We start from the raw sequence: 20796 nt of genomic DNA, 5'->3' as shown, positions 1-20796 counted from the left end.
GGGTGGGCCCCTTGTACTGCCCACCTCCTTGGCTCACTGACCTAATGGAGGTGGGCCCTTTGCTTATCCCTCACGTTAATGTCTTCACTCTATCACTATCTTAAGATGACCTCACTCACTATCCTTCCCCCTGACCTATACCTAATAAATACAGATGCGCTTGGATGCTCGGGGCCTCGCCTGTCTCTGCTTACAAGTGGCGTTGGCCTCCCAGCCCGGCTGTGCTTATCCAGTCATTTCCAGTGTCTTGTCTCTTTACTTCCCGGACCCAGGCCTCAGCACAGCCATCGGGGACACCCCACGACCCTGTAGGGCTGGACCCTGCATTTCTTCAAAGAAGATTCACAAATGGTCAAGAAGCGCGTGAAAGATGCTCAGCACCCTTAGTCCTTAGGAAAATGCACATCAAAACCACAAGGATGGGCGCGGTGGCTCACACCTGTAATCCCAGCAATTTGGAAACACAGGTGAGCGGATCACGAGGTCAGGAGTTCAAGACCAGCCTGGCCAACATGGTGAAACCTCGTCTCTATTAAAAACACAAAAATTAGCCGCGAGTGGTGGTGGGCACCTGTAATCCCAGCTACTCAGGAGGCTGAGACAGGAGAATTGCTTGAACCTGAGAGGCGAAGGTTGCAGTGAGCCGAGACCACGCCATTGTACTCCAGCCTGGGCAACAGAGTGAGACTCTTGTCTCAAAAACAACAACAACAACAACAAACAAAAAACAAGATACCAATTCACACTTACTAGGATAGTTAAAATTCAAAATGACAGATAATAACAAGTGTTAGCAAGGATGCAGAGAAATTGGAACCCGCACACACTGCTTCTGAGAATGTAAAATGGTGTGCCTGCTGTGGAAAACAGTTCGGTAATGACTCAGAAACTTAAACACAGAATTTCCACGTGATGTAGCAATTCCACTCTTAGGAGTATCCCCAAGAAGAATGTGGTGGCTCAGCATTTTGGGAGGCCAAGGCAAGAGGATCACTTGAGGCCAGGAGTTTGAGACCAGCCTGGGCAATATAGTAAGATCCCATCTCTATAAAAAAAAAATCTTTTTAATTAGCCTGGCATGGTGGCATGGGCATGTAGTCCAAGCTACTCAGGAGGCTAAAGAGGGAGTATCACTTGAACCCAGGAGCTCAAGGCTGCAATGAACTATGATTACACCACTGTCTTCAGCCTGGGTGACAGAGTGAGACCTTGTCTAGAAAAACAAAACAAAAACATATCCACATAAAAATCTGTACATGAATGAATGAGTGTAACAGCATTACTCATAATAGCCAACAACTCAAATGCCATCAAGACATGAATGGATACATAAAAAGTGACACACCCATACCATCTAATTTAATATTATCTGGCAATAAAAATAAACTAAGTTTGTTTGTTTTTGAGACTGAGTCTTGCTCTATTGCCCTGGCTGGAGTGCAGTGGCACAATCTCAGCTCACTGCAACCTCAGCCTCTCGGATTCAAGTGATTCTCATGCCTCAGCCTCCTAAGTAGCTGGGATTACAGGTACCTGCCACTACGCCCGGCTAATTTTTGTAATAGTAGAGACAGGGTTTCACCATGTTGGCCAGGCTGGTCTTGAACTCCTGACCTCAGGTGATCTACCTGCCTTGACCTCCCAAAGTGCTGGGATTACAGGCGTCAGCCACCATGCCCAGCCTCAAGCTAAGTTTTGATATGTGCTACAGTGCATCAAACATACATGGTGAACCTTGATATCAAAATGCTAGGTCAAAGAGGCCAGTCACAAAAGGCCACTTAGTATGTGATTCAATTTATATGAAATGTTTAGAAAAGGCAAATCCACAGAAACAGAAAGTAGCTGATTGGTTTTTCAGGGGCTGGGGAGACAAAGGGGATGGGGAGTGGCTGATGGTGGGTGAAGAGTTTCCTTCCGGGGTAATGAAAATGTTCTCAAATTGGTGATGGTTGCATAACTCTGTGATATCCTAAAAGCCACTGAATCATACACTTCAAAATGGGGAATTTTACGTATCTAAATTATATTTTAACAAAACTGTTGTTAAGAAAACAGATGGTGGAAGAATACCTCCAGCTATCGGATATGCTATTCAGTGAGGGAAAAAAGTATGTTTGAAAAAGAATGTACGAAAAGAAAAATATCTACAAAATGATGCTAATGATGGGGAAAATGTACATATAAAGTTGGCAAAGCATATGAATAGGCATTTCACAATCCAAATGAACCAAATATATACATATATATATATTCTATTATATATATATATATATTCTATATATCTTCTATATATATATATATATATATAGAAGAGGCCAGGTGCAGTGGCTCACGCCAGTAATTTCAGCACTTTGGGAGGCTGAGGTGGGTGGATCACAAGGTCAGGAGATCGAGACCAGCCTGGCCAACATGGTGAAACCCCATCTCTACTAAAAATACAAAAATTAGCTGGGCGTGGTGGTATGTGCCTGTAGTCCCAGCTACTCGGGAGGCTGAGGCAGGAGAATTGCTTGAACCCGGGAGGCAGAGGTTGCAGTGAGCTGAGATTGTGCCACTGCACTCTAGCCCGGTGACAGAGTGAGACTCTGTTGGCTCTCAATAGCTCAGTCTGAAGCCACTAAGCTTGACTTACTGTTTCCCCAAAACGTCCGAAGCAGAACCAGACTCCGAGTCATACCTGGATCAACGACCTCATGTTTGCAAAGTGCGTGTCCATGGCGCCTCCGTGGGGGAAGTTCTGGCTCATCCTCTTCATGAGTTCCGTGAAGCAGCTGAAGGCAAGGGCCTCTGAGGAAGCAGCACAGAAAAGTCAGCTGCCCCTGCTGCCCGAGTGACATGGTCTGGATGTCTGTCCCCTCCGACTCTGATGGTGAAATATGGCCTCCGTGTTGGCGGTGGAGCTCGTGGGAAGTGTTTGGGTCATGGGGGTGGATTCCTCATGAACGGCTCGGGGCTGTCCTCGCAGTCACGAGTGAATTCTCACTCTGTGGCGTTCACGTGCGATCTGGTTGTTTAAAAGAGCCTGGCACTCCTTCCCTCCCTCTCTTGCCGTGTGACACGCTGGCTCCCCTTCACCATCCACCATGATTGGAAGTTTTCTGAGGACCTCACCAGAAGCAGATGCCACTTTGACAAACTTGTTTATCAGTTCTAATTTTTTTTTTTATTACTTAAGATCTATATGCAAAATCATATTATCTGTGAACAGAGATAGTGTTACTTTCTTTCCAATCTGAATGACTTTTACTTCTTTTTCTCTCTTAATTGCCCTGGCTTGAACCTAAGGTGGCAGAAGTGGACACGCTTGTCTTGCTTCTGCTCTTAGGAAGTGTCCGTTTTTCACCATTGAGCCTGATGGTATTTGTGACGTTTTCTGAGATGCCCTCTTTCACGTTCACTTCCCTTCTACACCTGCTCTGTTGAATTTTATTATGAAAGTGTGTTGCATTTTGTTTTGTTTTTCTGTGCCAATGGAGATGATTGTGTGGGTTTTCTCCTTTATTTTGGTAATGTGGTGAATGAAACTGACTGATTTTTGCATGTCAAATCACCCTTGCATTCTGGAGATAAACCTACTTGGTCATGGCATATAATATGTTTTAAATCTCGGTGGATTAAGTGTACTGGTATTTTGTTGAGAATTTCCGCATTTGTATTCATGAAGGATATTGGTCTGGTGTTGGTGGCTGGGTGCCAATGAGACACCCAGTCCTCATATAAGGTCTGGCTTTATTGAATAAGTTAAGAAGCGTTCCTTCCTTTTCTACTTTTTTGAGGAGTTTGTGAAGAACTGGCATTGATTCTTCTTTAAACGCTTCCTAGAACTCACCGGTGAAGCCGTCTGGGGTTGTTGTGTTTTTTGGTTTGCTCTCATTCGGGTTCATATAGTCAGTGGCTAGCGAAGGCCTGTCTGTTAAGTACGGGGCACCAAGGAACTAAAGGACTTTTGATTTCACTGGGATCTTGATGGGTTCACCAGACAGGCCTTCAGAACACCTGGCTGGAGCCACATTCCACAGAGTCACAAAGTGAGGTTAACCCCTCTGCCGCGCAGTGGAAAGGAAACGCACCCCCAGCCCTGAGGCAGGAAGGACACACTCACCGTCATCCAGGATGACCAGCAGTGGGGCCAGAAGATCACACATGCCCTGGACATAGCCGATCTCGATGTGCTGCCAGATGTAACTAGAAGAGACACAAGGGGCCAATGATGGCAGCCACGACCTGCCTCTCCAACCCAGTCCCCCTTCCCCATCGGTCCCCAGTTCCTCAGCCTCTGGCCTGCATCCCTGTCTCCAATCTCTCTCTTCAAATAGCCTATGTGCAGTCAGCAGCGTTACTCAAGGAGGCCTCTTTAGGCTCAAAACTCGCACAAGCCCCCTGCTGTCTGCTGGGATGTTCTCCAAACTCCTTCACTAGGGGTACAAGGAGTAATAACCTCCTCCCAACCCATCTTCACATCCTCAAACGTCACTTCTGTCTTCCTCGCCAGCTACATTGACATATTCACTTTGAACAAATAAACCCCAAATATACGTCTCTGTAACTGTCCCCTACAGGTCCCTTTGGGATCCCTTTGTCAGGAATTCCCATCTTCCCCTTGCTAATAACAGCTTATATTTACTGAGCCCTTACTGTATACTCCACACGCTATTTTCAAACTGGTCATGTGAAATATGGACCATTATTATCCCATTTCACAGACGAGGGACTGAAGCATAGACAGATAAATGACATGCCCCAAATCATACACCTAATAAGTGACGGAGGCAGTATTTGAACCTAGGAGGCCTTAGCCTCTATGCTACACGGTTTATTTAGTTTTCCTTTTCTTTTGTTTTGTTTTGTTGAGACATAGTTTCACTCTTTTTGCCCAGGCTGAGTGCAATGGCACAATCTTGGCCCACTGGAACCTCCACCTCCCGGGTTCAAGCAAATCTCCTGCCTCAACCTCCCAAGTAGCTGGGATTACAAGTGTGTGCCACCACATCTGGCTAATTTTTGTATTTTTAGTAGAGACAGGGTTTCACCATGTTGGCCAGGCTGGTCTCGAACTCCTGACCTCAGTATCCCAAAGTGCTATAATTACAGGCATGAGCCACTGTGCCTGGCCTATGGTTTCGTTAGTTTTCTTAATTTTGTCAAAATCCATCTCAAAAGGTCACCACCTCTGTGAAGTCTTCCAGGATTTCTCCTTATGCCTTAACCAGGGAGAAGTCAGTTCATTTTTACTTCTTCCCAGCCCTTTTTAAGTGTTACATTAAAATGATGTAACACTCATCAGTCTATATCAGTTTAAAACATTGAAAAGTTATGTACATTCAGGCCAGGTACGACAGCTCATGCTAGTAATCCTAGCACTTTGGGATGCTGAGGCGGGCCGACTGCCTGAGCTCAGAAGTTTGAGACCAGCCTGGGCAACATGGTGAAACCCCATTTCTACTAAAATATGAAAAATTAGCTAGGTGCGGCAGCGTGTGGCTGTAATCCCAGCTACTCGGGAGGCTGAGGTAGGAGAACTGCTTGAACCCAGGAGGCAGAGGTTGTAATTAGCCAAGATAGCACCACTGTACTCCAGCCTGGGTGACAGAGCAAGACTCCGTCTCCATTAAAAAAAAAAAAAAAGTAGGCCAGGCACAGTGGCTCATGCCTGTAATCCCAGCACTTTGGGAGGCCGAGGTGGGCGATCATGAGGTCAAGAGATCGAAACCAGCCTGGCCAACATGGTGAAACCCCCTTTCTACTAAAAAATACAAAAATTAGATGGGCATGGTGGCGTGCGCCTGTGGTCCCAGCTACTTGGGAGGCTGAGGCAGGAGAATTGCTTGAACACGGAAGACGGAGGTTGCAGTGAGCTGAGATCGCACCACTGGACTCCAGCCTGGCGCCTGAACAAGACCCTGTCTCAAAAAAAAGTACATTCATATTATGTTATACAATATATAATCCATTAGATATTACTCAATAGTTAGGAGTCATAATTCTGGGTAAGTGGCACTGATGGGCAGAGATGAAAGGAGAGTTTCTCTGTCTTATGAACTTCTAATTTCTTTGATTGCCCAGGCTGGAGTGCAGTGGTGTGATCACAGTTCATTGCAGCCTCAACCTCCCAGGCTCAAGCCATCCTGCCTCCTCAGCCTCCCAGGGTAGCTGGGACTATAGGCACACACCATCATGCCTGGCTAATTTATTAAAACTTTTGTAGAGATGGGGTCTTGTTATGTTGCCCAGGCTTGTCTCAAACTCCTGACCTCAAGCGATCCTCCTGTCTTGGTCTCCCAAAGTGCAGGAATTAGAGTTGTGACTGATTTAGATTTTTTTTTCTTTTTAAGACAGAGTCTCATTCTGTCTCCCAGGCTGGAGTGCAATGCCATGATTATAGCTCACTGCAACCTCCACCTCCCGGGTTCAAGCGATTCTCCTGACTCAGCCTCCTGAGTAGCTGGGATTACATGTGTGCACCACCACGTCCAGCTAATTTTTGTATTTTTACTAGAGATGGGGTTTCACCATGTTGGTCAGGCTGGTCTCAAACTCCTGACCTCAGGTGATCCACCCGCCTCGGCCTCCCAAAGTGCTGGGATTATAGGTGTGAGCCACTGCGCTGGCCGTGATTTAGATTTTTTTTTTTTTTTTGAGACGGAGTTTCGCTCTTGTTACCCAGGCTGGAGTGCAATGGCGCGATCTCGGCTCACCGCAACCTCCGCCTCCTGGGTTCAGGCAATTCTCCTGCCTCAGCCTCCTGAGTAGCTTGGATTACAGGCACGCGCCACCACGCCCAGCTAATTTTTTGTATTTTTAGTAGAGACGGGGTTTCACCATGTTGATCAGGATGGTCTCGATCTCTTGACCCCATGATCCACCCGCCTCGGCCTCCCAAAGTGCTGGGATTACAGGCTTGAGCCACCGCGCCCGGCCGTGATTTAGATTTTTAACAAGTGTGTGTTACTTTCGCATGTTTAGAAATATCAACAATAATTTTTCATTATTTTTTTTAGAGATGGGGTCTCGCTCTGTCACCCAGGCTGGAGTACAGTGGCGCGACTGTACAATGGTACAATCACAGCTCATTGCAACCCTCTAACTCTGAGCTCAAGCTATCCTCCCGCCTCCACCTCCTGAGTAGCTAGGACTACAGGTGCATGCCACTATGTCCAGCTAAATGTTGAGTTTTGGGTTTTTAAAAACTATTTTGTAGTGATAGGGTCTCACTATGTTGCCCAGGCTGGTCTCTACTTTTTTGAAGTCTGTGAGGAACTCAAGTGATCCTCCCACATCAGCCTCCCAGAATGCTGGGATTACAGGAATAATATCTTTTTAGTGAACAGTAATAAGCCATCTTAGATCTTGGCTTAAAGGGAAAAAAAAAAGGAAAAAGAACAGATTCGAGAGCCAGGGAGTCGCAGCTGAGTTCCCGCTCAGCCATCGCCCAACGCCCACTCAGCAATGAGGCTCTTCCTGGAGCCTCCGCATCGTCCCGTATAAAAGGGGTTAATATTCATCTCAAAGGGTTGAGGAATAAGTGAGTGATGATAGTATAGGACTCAGGACAGTGGCTGGTATACAATAAGTGCTTAATAAATGTTCTATATTATTATCGTTACTGCATTTTCATTGTGGGCTAAAGTAAGATCCTAGGTGAGTATGACGTCAACTTCAGAAGCTGAAATAACTTCTAGGTGGGCCCCCTGTGTCCCCATCTCACCCCTGCATCCCATCCCCCTGATCCCCTCGCTGCCACCAGCCACCTGCACATGATGTTACGCAGCTTCTCCAAGTTGGCCGGCGTGAAGTACCAGTAGTTGCGGTCACACCTCTGCACATCCTTCTCGATGCGGTGCAGGTTCACCGTGTACAGGTCCAGCAGCTCTGGCTACAGGCCACCGAGGCGGGGGATGAGGGGGAGAAATGAAAAATTACATCTGACTCCCCACGCGGGGGCAGGAACCCTATTCCCTCCTCCTCATCTTCTCCTGTTGTCACTAAAAAGGCATCTCCCACCTGGACCAGTTAGGTGTCTGATTTTGTTTGTTTGTTTTCTGAGAGGGTGGTTTTTGTTTGTTTGTTTTTGTTTCTTTTTTTTTTTTTTGAGACAGAGTCTCACAGTGTCACCAGGCTGAAGTGCAGTTGCACCATCTCTACAACCACCTCCTGGGTTCAGGCAGTTCTCCTGCCTCAGCCTCCCAAGTAGCTAGGACTACAGGTGTGCGCCACCACGCCCAGCTAATTTTTGTATTTTTAGTAGAGACCGGGTTTCACCATGTCAGCCAGGATGGTCTCGATCTCCTGACCTCATGACCCGCCCGCCTCGGCCTCCCAAAGTGTTGGGATGACAGGTGTGAGCCACCGCGCCTGGCCAGAGGGTCTTTTAATTTGCAGGATGAAAATTCTCCCTCAGAGAGTTACCGCTATAGCTGGAAACGAACCTCTCCCTGCTGAAAACTGGAGAAGGGGATGGAAGGACTGAACAGAGGTCAAATTCTGCTAATCAACTGGCCTGGCTGCCTTGAACAATAACCTTAATTTTGAAATGGCTCAATGATATGACAAGATAAGAAGAAACATCTGAGGAAAAGAAACCCATACCTAGACACATAATCACACACAAGACCAAAAAAAAAAAAAAAAAAAAAAAAAAATCTTAAAAGTAGCCAAAGGGGCCAGGAACAGTGGTTAATGCCTGTAATCCCAGCACTTTGGGAAGCTGAGGCAGGCAGATCACCTGAGGTCTGGAGTTTGAGACCAGCCTGACCAACATGGCAAAATACTACCTGTACTAAAAATACAAAAATTAGCTGGGTGTGGTGGCACACACCTGTAATCCCAGCTACTCGGGAGGCTGAGGCAGGAGAACTGCCTGAATCTGGGAGGTGGAAGTTGCCAGTGAGCTGAGATTGTGCCACTGCACCCCAGCCTGAGTGACAGAGTAATGCTTTGTCTCAAAAAAAAAAAAAAAAAAGTAGCCAAGAACAAAAGATTATCTTTAAAGGAATGACAATTGGACATCTGATTTCTCAACAGCAACAATGGAACTTGGGAGACAGGGGAACAGTATCTTCAAAGTCCTGAGAAACTATCCCTGCAATCTCGAGTTGCGTATTCAGTGGGACTCTTTCAAGAATGAGGGCAAAATGCATACAACTCACGATAAATACAAATGAGAAACTCTGCTAAAAGAAATTCTAAAGGAACTTCATACAAAAATGCAATGATCCCAGACTAGAGGCCTGCAGTAGAAGAAAAATGAAAAGCAAAAAAGTAGATGCCACTGAGGTATGTGGTTCAACTAAACCAAAGAGGAGGCTAAGAGAAAGGAAAACGTGACGATACAAAAGGAAGCTCAAGACAAGGATGAAGCAAGACAGTGAATGATAACGACACATCAGTGCAGTGGAGTGCAGGGCCTCAGTAGTGTTTTGGAGAGAACTCCTTAAACACACAGAACAAACAGAAAACCTGGTAAGTTTGAATGTTTGAAAAGAGATTTAGGGGCCGGGCGTGGTGGCTCACGCCTGTAATCCCAGCACTTTGGGAGGCCGAGGCAGGTGGATCATGAGATCAAGAGATCGAGACCATCCTGGTCAACATGGTGAAACCCCGTCTCTACTAAAAATACAAAAAATTAGCTGGACATGGTGGCTCGTGCCTGTAATCCCAGCTACTCAGGAGGCTGAGGCAGGAGAATTGCCTGAACCCAGGAGGCGGAGGTTGCGGTGAGCCAAGATCGCGCCATTGCACTCCAGCCTGGGTAACAAGAGCGAAACTCCATCTCAAAAAAAAAAAAAAAAAAAAAGAGATTTAGGAAAACGATAAAGACTTCTGGGGGTGAATTGACTTTAAATATGCAGCAAACTAAGAAAAAGCAAACAGGAAAATAAAAACACATCTGGAAAAACTATTCTGTTTTTTTGCAGGAAAGATAAAAATTAGAGCAGTTTACTGCATGGCTTATGTATTATACTGTTAAAATAATGCAAGCAGCTGGGCACAGTGGCTCACGCCTATAATCCCAGCACTTTGGGAGGCCGAGGCAGGCAAATCATGAGGTTAAGAGATTGAGACCATCTTGGCCAACATGGTGAGACCCTGTCTCTACGAAAAATACAAAAAATTAGCTGGGTGTGGTGGCATGCACCTGCAGTCCCAGCTACTTGGGAAGCTGAGGCTGGAGAATTGCTTGAATCTGGGAGGCAGAGGTTGCAGTGAGCCGAGATCCCACCACTGCACTCCAGCCTGGCAGCAGACCTAGACACTGTTTCTAAATAAATAAATAAATAAATAAATATGCAAGCACTGACATTTACAGTATATGCATAAAAATATGGTAACACTATACACATTTAAATCATTACATAACTATATTAGAAGGACAGGGATGGGATGGGGTCACGTGTGGTAAGAGCTGGGGGTTGGGAGGAAATGGGAACTAAACTATCCTTTTTCTTTTGAGACGGAGTCTTGCTCTGTCGCCAGGCTGGAGTGCAGTGGCTCAATCTCGGCTCACTGCAACCTCCGCCTCCTGGGTTCAAGCGATTCTTCCACCTCAGCCTCCCGAGTAGCTGGGACCACAGGCGCGTGCCACCATGCCCGGCTAATTTTTTTGTATTTTTAGTAGAGACGGGGTTTCACCACGTTGGCCAAGATGGTCTCGATCTGTTGACCTCGTGGTCCGCGCGCCTCCGCCTGCCAAAGGGCTGGGATTACAGGCGTGAGCCACCGCGCCCGGCGGTCATCCTCTTTCATAGTGGGGAGTTACTAGAAAATGTCTAAAACTGAAAGAAAAAATTATCAAGCAGCAGCAATGCCGGTGTGTCAGAGACATGGGGTCAACACTGGATAATTTGGGCAGAATAAGTAAATATGATTGCCTCTGGGGAGGGTTAAATGGGGTGAGATGGGCAGGTATCTTCTGGGTTTAATATTCAACCTTTTCTAAGTGTTTGACCCTGGATGGATTTGCCTATCTTTGAAAGAAATCACAAGTTCTTTTAAAAAATAAATGAATACAACCCTCCCTTTCAAATGACGTCCTTTGGCTTAGTCTTTCTGGTAAGAAACCAAATTTGAATATTTACAAGGGAGTGGACCTAAGTCACAAGGCTGCTGTCGACTGGGTGGTTACCATGCAGCAGGCACATCGGACTTCAACTCACTTATTCTGAAAACCACTCAGGAAAGGAAGAGACGTATAGGAAAACTGAGGCTCAGAAGCATAAAGTGACTTGCTGAAGGTGGGATTCGAACCCAGCACAGTTGACAGCAAAGCCTGCCTTTTTTTTTTTTTTTTTTTTTTTTTTTTTTTTTTTTTTTTTTGAAGCGGAGTTTCACTCTTGTTACCCAGGCTGGAGTGCAGTGGTGCGATCTCGGCTCACCGCAACCTCCGCCTCCTGGGTTCAGGCAATTCTCCTGCCTCAGCCTCCTGAGTAGCTGGGATCACAGGCACGCGCCACCATGCCCAGCTAATTTTTTCTACTTTTAGTAGAGACGAGGTTTCACCTCATTGACCAGGATGGTCTCGATCTCTTGACCTCGTGATCCACCTGCCTCGGCCTCCCAAAGTGCTGGGATTACAGGCTTGAGCCACCGTGCCCGGCCAAGCCTGCCTTTTTAAGATACTATATGACCTTCTCTCCCAAATGGGTTTCTACAGTGAATCCTCCATGATGGAAAAAGAAATGCAGGGAACCAGAGGTCTGACTCCTGGGTCATTCCGGATACCCGGCTTGTAGTACACCCCTCCCTCCTGCAGCCAGAAAGAAGGAAATGGAACGGAGGGTTCTGGCGACTTACAGAGTAGGTGACGCCGCTGGAAGACACGGGGGACACCTCGTTAGCAGAAGTAGTCACAGCCAGAGAAGCCAGAGCAGGGAAGAGACTCTCCATCTCAGGCTCCTCCGAGAGGTTGTCCTCGCTATCCGCCTGGCCACGTTTCTCTGCCTCGCTGTCCCTCCAGCTCTCCATCACAACATCGTCCTTTTCAGGCAGGGCCACGTCCATGCTGCCCGTGATGGACATGAACTCGTCCATGCTCTCGTTGGCCAGGAGGTCGCTCTCCAGGCTGTCCTGCACGGCCAGCTCCTCCCGGGGGGCCTCATCCTGGGATGTGGTGGCCTCGCTGCTCTGCCTGTCATCCACACTGCCATCCCCAGGTCGCAGCACCGGGGGGGTGTTCCGCTGGGCATCCAGGACACTGTCTTCTGTGCTCAGGCTGGGCTCTGAGTGCTCTGAGAAGCCCGAAGAGAAGTTATGCGAGGAAGGATGGCCCGAGTCTGGGGAACAGGTGCCGTTCACTAGGTTCCCATTGGGGATCTTGGGCTGTTTCTCCTCCGACCTGCCTTCAGCCTCCGCCTGCTCCACCTCATCCACAGACTCAAACACCTGAGGACAAGGTGCGCAAAAACAGATGAACCCACATGTCCACGGCAGCGCTACTTACAGCAGCAACCTAAATATCCAACAACAGGTGATCGGCTTAAATATGAATCAAGCATGCAGTGGAATATCATACAGCCAGGGAAAAGAGTGAGGCGAAACAAGGTGGAAGATAGGCTCCCATTTGTGACAAATAAGAAAGCAATGTAGGCTGTGCATGGTGGCTCACGCCTGCAATCCCAGCACTTTGGAAGGCTGAGGCAGGCGGACTGCTTGAGCCCAGGAGTTCGACACCAGCCTGGGCAAGGTGGTGAAATCCGGTCTGCAAAAAATACCAAAAAAATGAGTGTGGTATTTTGGTGTGGTGGTGCACACCTCAGGTGCTTGGGGGGCTGAGGTAGAAGAATCACCTGAGCCCAGGGACTCAAGGCTTCAGTGAGCTGGGACTGTGCCACAGCACACCAGCCTGGGCAGTGGGAGTGAGACACCATCTGAAACAATAAAAAGTGACCTCTGTGCTTGTACATGCATAGAATAATCTAGAAAGAAATAAAGTACTGCATTTGACTCTGTTTTGTTTTGTTTTGTTTGAGATGGAGTCTCGCTCTGTCACCCAGCTTGGAGTGCAGTGGCACAATCTCAGCTCACTGCAACCTCCACCTCCCAGGTTCAAGCGATTCTCCTGCCTCATCCTTCCAAGTAGCTGGAATTACAGGCATCTGCCACCATGCCCAGCTAATTTTTGAATTTTCAGTAGAGATGGGGGTCCACCACGTTAGTCAGGCTGGTCTCGAACTCCCGACCTCAAGTGATCTGCCCACCTAGGCCTCCCAAAGTGCTGAGATTACAGGCATGAGCCACCACGTCCTGCCTGCAGTTTACTCTGGGGAGGGGTAATAGGGAACAAAAATAAGCGGAGACAGTTGCTTTTCTTCATACAGACTTTTACCATGTGCACGTAATTTTATCTTTATGTATATGTGTGTGTATTTATTTATTTAAGATGGAGGCTCGCTCTGTTGCCCAGGCTGGAACAACGGATAGGATGACATTTATGTACACATTTTTAAAACATTTACCAAACTGCTATATATTATCTACATATTCCTGTGTCTGTACAGTCATACAGAAGGTTTTGAAAGAAACACTGCAAACTGACGATAGTGGTGTTATTTCAAGGGAGGGCAGGCAGAGATTAAGGACGATCAAAGCAGCTGTTGACTTTCCCTGCAACGTTTTAGTGTTTTACAGGGGTGACAGATCCACATATTTCTTTCATCACTAAAAAAAAATGATGTTTAATGCCAATATAAAAAGCTAAAACAAATAAAGCAAAAGGTGACCTGCAGATGATGGACACCCAATCCCCATGACCCCAGGCAAAAGGGAGAGACATGGGTGGCAGGGGGCGGGGACTCCACAAGGTCACCTGTGTGCTGCTGCTGGAGTCACTGTGTAGGCGGATGTTCTGGTGGCCCGAACTGCAGCTCTGAGAGGACTGAGAGAAAAAGGAGCAGGAGGGAGGGAGGGTGAGGTTGCACCCTGCCCAGAGCAGAGGGTCGGCTGGGCTGGGAGCCAGGAAGTCTAGTTTCATCTCTATTCCTAACCTGCACAAGTCCTCTCTCACAGCATCAGCTTCCTAGCTGTAAAATGAAAGCGGGAGACCACTCCCTGCTTCCTGGAACCTCCTCAGAGACCACTTTGACCTCTGGGTCCCCACCTCTCACCTCTGCAACTACTGCATCCCACCTTTAACTGCTCTGTAGTTGAGACTTCTGGCTAATATTTCAGTTCAACTCACAGAGTAACTGGTTCTACTCATGGCTCCATTTTTTTTTTTTTTTAAACCTGATTCCTGTATACATGGTTCTGCCCTACAACCTCATAGTCCGTGTCTACTCTGACACTAGACTTGGCCATGTGGCTTGCTTTTGTCAATGGGATGTTAGCAAACTTGACTCAGCAGAGGCTTCAATCCCCCTGTGCATTTCTGTTTTCTCTCTATGGCATGTGCTTTCACCATGAGGGCATGGCTGGGCTAACCTGCTGGGCAGTGAGGCACGTGGAGCACAGCTGAGTCACCCCAGACAAATAAGAGAGAGCAATCGAGATAAATAAGTGCTTTAGTTGACCAGCTACAGGCAGCTGGTGCCAGAATAAGCCTCACCCAGCCCAGCTAAGAACAGAACTTCCCAGCTGACCCACATTGATTTTTGGTGGTTGGTTGTTACTCACTGTTATTGTGGCAACTGATGACTGATACAATCACTGGTGAAGAGAGTTAACGTGTTTTTTTTTGTTTGTTTTTTTGAGATGGAGTTTTGCTCTTGTTGCCCAGGCTGGAGTGCAGTGGCGCAATCTCAGCTCACTGCAACCTCCACTTCCTGGGTTCAAGTGATTCTCTTGCCTCAGCCTCCCAAGTAGCTGGGATTACAGGCTATATAAAAAATATAATTTTTATATTTTTAGTAGAGACAGCATTTCACCATGTTGGCCAGTCTGGTCTCAAACTCCTGACCTCAGGTGATCCACCTGCCTCGGCCTCTCAAAGTACTGGGATTACAGGTGTGAGCCACTGTCCTCGGCCAAGAATTAACTTTTTTTCTGAGCTCCTACTTTGGGCTGTTAAGCTTAAGGTTCTGGGAGGTCAGACAAGCCTGTCTGGGTCACTGGAACATTCCTGATATCCCAGGATACTCCCAGGAGTACCTGCACGCAGTAGATACTCAACAAGCATTTGCTGGATCAGTGAGAGTCAGGCAGTGTGCTGGGCACTTTATACACATTGTCTTGTCTGGACTGTACACAAACCTCCTTTACACCTGGTTATTCCCATTTTACAGATGCAGAAGACTGGGCCCAGAAGAAGAAAAGGTACTGGTAGGACACCCCAGAACCATAAAATGGTGGGACTAGAGTCTGAACTCAGGTCTGATTCCAAAGTCACCCCCCTCTTAAAGAAAAAGCCAGGGGTGAGACTGTCACCAGGCCCCCAGGTACCCAGCCTTCACCACTCTTAGAACAGCCCAGTGAAGCAGACCCCAGCCCCTGGCTCCCCCGAGGCCAGCTGCCCATCACCTCGTTGCTGATGGTTGAGTCCCTGTGCATCATCCGGTGCAGGTGGCTGTCCAGGCTGGCCCCGGACGAGCATTTGGCCAGGGCGGCTGCGTGGGACTCCCGCTCCCTCTGCCGCACGATCGCCTCGCAGCCCAGCCACTCGGCCATGGTCTGTGCGTAGCAGGCATGCATCTGCTCGTCCACCTGCCAGGGCAGATGCAATGTCACCTGAGGTGTCAACAGAGGGGCCCCAAGGTGTCAACAGAGGGATAACATATTGGATATATCTGGTTAAAGAAAATACTGAAATGAATCTCATCTTGATGAAATGTCATGGAACTACACACACATAAAAACATACACAAGCAGATGCAAGATCTGCTGAAATCCTAGTAAGGCCTGTAGTCTAGCTAGCTGTATTGTGCCAGTGTTAATGCTCTGATTCTGACAGGGTACTTTAGTTACATAAACTGTTACCACTGGGGAAAGCTGGGTGATGGGCACCTGGGGCCTCTGTTACCTTTTGCAGCTTCCTGTGAACTTATAATTACCAATGCTTCTCGACTTATGATGGGGTTATGTCCCAATAAATGCATCCTAAATTGAAAATATCTTAAGTCAAAAATGCATTTAAGGCCAGGGGGGCGGTGGCTCACGCCTATAATCCCAGCACTTTGGGAGGCCGAGGCGGGTGGATCACCTGAGGTCAGGAGTTTGAGAGTTGCCTGGCCAACATGGTGAAACCCTGTCTCTACTAAAAATACAAAAATTAGCTGGGCATGGTGGCGCGTGCCTGTAATCCCAGCTGCTCAGGAGGCTGAGGCAGGAGAATCGCCTGAACCCAGGAGGCGGAGGTTGCGGTGAGCTGAGATCGCGCCATTGCACTCCAGCCTGGGTAACAAGAGCGAAACTCCGTCTCAAAAAAAAAAAAAAAAAATCAAAAGATTTTACATCAAATGCAAAATAGACAACTTTTAGGATAAATCGTAGGAGAAGATCAAGACCTAGGGCTAGGCAAAATTTCTTAGACGTGACACCAAAAGCACGATTCAGAAGAGGAAAAATTGATAAACTGAGTTTCATTAAAAATTTAAAAAATTGTTTTGCAGAAGATCCTGCTTGTTACAAGATGAGAAGTTACAGACTAGAAGAAAATATGTGCAAGTCCCACATCCTAACTAAGGACTGTTGTCAGAGTATATAAAGGACTCTCTAACTGTACAGGAAAAAAAAAAAAAACAATCCAATTAGAAAGTGGACAAAAGACGTTAGCAGGTATTTCACCAGAGAAGATACATAATGGCAAATAAACACATGAAAAGACCTTAAACTTCACTAGCCATTTGGAAAATGCAAATAAAAACAAACACGTGTCAGGTGGCTGAAATTAAATATAGTGACAAGACAAAAGCCTGGCGAAGATGAAGTGGAGCACTCCCATTTTGCTGGTGGACATATAAAATGGTACAGCCACTGCAAAAGGGTGGCACCTTCTTTTTTTCTCCTTAGAGACAGTGTCTCCAGATGTTGTCCTGGCTGAACTTGAACTCCTGAGCTCAAGTGACTCTCTTGCGCCAGCCTCCCACAGCTGGGACTAAAGGCATGTGCTATTGTGAAAGTTTGTAAGTTTCACATAAAACTGAACATGCAACTAATATATGACCCAGCAATTACATTCTTCATCATTTATCCCAGAGAAATGACAATTTATACTCATACAAAAACTGTACACAAATATTCATTACGGTTTGATTAGCAACAGCCAAAACACTAGAAAAAACTCAGCTGTCTAGCAACAGGTGAAAGTTAAACTTTGCTACATCCATATCATGGAATACTACTCAGCCATCAAAAGGAATCAACTCTCGATACTCTCAGCAACTTGAATGAGGATTTATGCTGAGTGAAAAAAAATCAATCCCCAAATGTTACACACCGTCTCATTCCAATTTATAACATTCTTGAAATGACAGAATTATAGAAATGAAGAACATATTATTAGTGATTGCCAGGGATTAGGGGTAGGGTGTGGGTATGGGGGAGGTGAGTCTGGCTCTATAAAACAACGTGGGGGTCCTTATAGCATTAAAAGTGTTCTGTATGTCGGCCGTGGTGATGGACACAGATCTACACATGTGAGAAAACTGTAAAGAAAACACACACACACACACACACACACACACACACACACACACACACTACAGAGGGCAAAAATAATATGGGAAAGTCTGATTAAGATGAGTATATTACATCAATGTCAATTCTCTGGTTCTGATATCTTCCGGCCTCAACGTTTTGCAAGATGTTACCAACAGAAAAAAAACTGGGCAAAAGATGTATGAGATTTCTCTGCATTCAGCTCTCACAACTGCATATGAATCTACACTTAGTCTGACATTTAAAGACGTTAAGAATTCCCCATGTGGCTTGTGTTGTGTTCCTACCGGACAGAGCCGCCTTCAGGTTCCATCTCCCCTGTATCTCCTGCCCCTCCTTGGTCCAGCACGAGACCAGAGCTCCCCAATCCCACACTCTCTGGCTCCTTTTGTTGTCAAACACCCCAGTGCCCATGGCGGGTAACCAACCTCCTTCCTTTCTGTTTCCGTCATCCCGAACTGGTAGTGGCCCAGGAGGAAGGGCCACACAGCCTTGCGGATCTCAGGCTGGATGCCCCCATAGTAGATGAGGCGCAGCAGCTCCTGCTCCTCGTAACTCTGTGGTAGGTGGGGAGGAGTAAAGAGTTTAGTCAACAGAAGACCAGGGGTGGTTTTAGTAGACATGGGGTTTTACCATGTTGGCCAGGCTGGTCTTAAACTCCCGACCTCCAGTGATTGGCCTGCCTTGGCCTCCCAAAGTACTGGGATTAAAGGTGTGAGCCACTGCACCCAGCCACCCTGAGCTATCTTCTTCTTCTTCTTTTTTTTTTTTTTTTTTTTTTTTGAGATGGAGTCACTCTGTCACCCAGGCTGGAACGCAGTGGTGCAATCTTGACTCACTGCAACCTCCGCCTCCCAGGTTCAAGCGATTCTCCTGCCTCAGCCTCCTGAGTGGCTGGGATTACAGGCTCATCCCACCATGCCTGGCTAATTTTTGTATTTTTAGTAGAGATAGGGTTTCACTATGTTGGTCAGGCTGGTCTCAAACTCACGACCTCAGGTGATCCACCCACCTTGGCCTCCAGAAGTGCTGGGATTACAGACATAGAGCCACCATGCCCGGCCGCCCTGAGCTAACTTCTCACCAATATTCCTCAACTCCTGTGCACCTGCCCTTCTAGAATACTAATTGGCAACACCCTAACTGTATCATTATGATCTACTTCGGTGATCCGGCAGTCCTGTTTCTTGGACCTAGCCCTCAGATACCCTGGCCTGAATAAGCAAAATCATAGGTACTTGGTTATTTATCGTGGCATCGTACAAAAAAGCCAAGCCCAGGCAACCTTCCAACTGCCCAGCAATGGGTGAATGTGTGTCCCTACACAAGTACGCAACACAGAGCTGTAAAAGATCGAGGGGTGCATCTATGGGGACCCACAAGAAAAAGTGCTCAATGTGTATCGTTAAGTGAAAAAATATAAGTGGTAAAACATACGTAGTATAAGCCCGTCTTCATAAAAAGAGAAAGGGCAGGCTATAAGGAATTAATATTTTAATTAATTTTCAGCCCATTTTTTGTCTTATGCTTATTCGAAAATATTATTGGTCAGGTGCAGTGGCTCAGCCCTGTAATCCTAGCACTTTGGGAGGCCGAGGCAGGTGAATGACCTGAGGTCAGCAGTTGGAGACCAGCCTGGCCTACATGGTGAAACCCTGTCTCTACTAAAATATAAAAAATTAGCTGGGCGTGGTGGCGTGTGCCTGCAGTCTCAGCTACTCAGGAGGCTGAGGCAGGAGAATCACTTGAACCCAGGAGGCAGAGGTTGCAGTGAGTCGAGATCATGCCACTGCACTCCAGCCTGGCCACAGAGCAAGACTCCATCTTAAAAAAAAAAAAAAAAAGAAAGAAAGAAAAGAAAATATTACCTTGCAATTATTAATCTTGACTCAGCTCTAAGAAAATTTCTGTGAAGCAAATTAATCCAAAATGAACAAACGTAGCTACTACTTCATAGACGATCTTTTGTGCACACCAGGATGACTTTAACAGGTATGTGATGTATCGTGGAGTTGAGTTTGTTTCTTTTTTAAAATTTCATTTTCAGGCAAAGGTTTTGCAGTTACACTTAGTTGAGCTGTGAGGCCAGCAGGTTCTAACTACATGTGTTATGGGAAGTGGCGATGGTGTTAGAGGGCTGCCCTGAAGGGCCCCGGGGCCTGTTCCGTCTCATCTAGTCACATTCCAATATTAAAAGCCTATTTTACTTTACTCTTAGGTGTATTCAACCAGAATGACAAACTAATTTTTGTATTTTTGTAGAGGCAGGGTTTCACCATGTTAGCCATGCTGGTCTTGAACTCCTGGCCTCAAGTGATCCACCCGCCTTGGCCTCCCAAAGTGCTGAGATTACAGGCATGAGCCACTGCGCCCGGCCCAGATGATGCTTAATGATAAATGCTTACAGACCGATTTGTTCTTTACTCCTTCCAGGTCAGCGTGTTTTACCTCCCATTCAATTTCCACACTCACAGGCAGCAGTGAGTTGTGGGTCTTGGAACTCTCAAGAAAAGGAGAACTCCAATTTGCATATGCAGAATCCAAGCACGTCAGCTAGAGTCCCCACAACAGGTGGGCTTATTTCCCAGGTAATAAGATGGCCCCCTGCAGCCTCTGCATCACCGCAGAGCAAGCCCGGCTGAGCCTTACTGTGCTATCCTGAAGGTGCTGCTCCCAGATCCCGGCTGTCAGCCCCTGTCCAGCATCGCAGGGCAAGTTCTGAGACACGATCCTGTGATTGACCAGGGCTGACAGGTGGGTCCTCACGGTGGACAGATGTCTGCAGTAGGCCAGCCCTGTTGAGGGAGGGAGGGAAAGTGTCATCAGCCACCACCTGAAGCCCCTCACCTTATCTCATGGGGCTTCCCGAATGGTGTCCCACCCACCATCTTTTCAAATTTTTGTTTTGAGACAGAGTCTTGCTCTATTACTTGGCTCACTGCAGCCTCAACCTCCCAGGCTGAAACAATCCTCCCACCACAGCCTCCCGAGCAGCTGGGGCTGGAGGCATGTGCCAGCATGTCTGGTAATTTTTTTTTTTTTTTTTTTTTTTTTTTGTAGAGACAGGGTTTTGTCATCTTGCCCAGGCTGGCCTGGAACTCCTGGACTCAAGTGATCTTCCTGCTTTGGCCTCCCAAAGTGCTGGGATTACAGGCACAAGCCACTGCACCTGGCCCACTCTGGATCTTACTAAACTTCACGACTCAG

The 20796-nt window shown here is 47.0% G+C and overlaps 1 protein-coding gene across 3 annotated transcripts in view; it reads right to left on the bottom strand.

Annotated features, from left to right (window-relative positions):
* Positions 1 to 20796, bottom strand: part of SGSM1 (small G protein signaling modulator 1) — a 92597-nt gene that overhangs the window by 7573 nt on the left and 64228 nt on the right. For 2 of the 3 annotated variants that reach the window (XM_039462332.2, XM_039462333.2), the window contains 8 exons: positions 20239 to 20384; positions 18018 to 18146; positions 15454 to 15636; positions 13805 to 13873; positions 11794 to 12381; positions 7752 to 7876; positions 4106 to 4188; positions 2681 to 2790 (listed from right to left, as the gene is read on the bottom strand). In XM_039462332.2, coding sequence (XP_039318266.1) covers positions 2681 to 2790; positions 4106 to 4188; positions 7752 to 7876; positions 11794 to 12381; positions 13805 to 13873; positions 15454 to 15636; positions 18018 to 18146; positions 20239 to 20384 — 1433 coding nt within the window. The remainder of the gene's footprint in view (positions 1 to 2680; positions 2791 to 4105; positions 4189 to 7751; positions 7877 to 11793; positions 12382 to 13804; positions 13874 to 15453; positions 15637 to 18017; positions 18147 to 20238; positions 20385 to 20796) is intronic. The other variant, XM_074390992.1, reaches the window with a different exon arrangement.

Source organism: Saimiri boliviensis, chromosome 21 (genome assembly GCF_048565385.1).
Source record: "Saimiri boliviensis isolate mSaiBol1 chromosome 21, mSaiBol1.pri, whole genome shotgun sequence".
Classification (NCBI taxonomy): domain Eukaryota; kingdom Metazoa; phylum Chordata; class Mammalia; order Primates; family Cebidae; genus Saimiri; species Saimiri boliviensis.
Note: the sequence above shows the minus strand (reverse complement) of the source record. Positions and strands in the feature narration are given on the sequence as shown.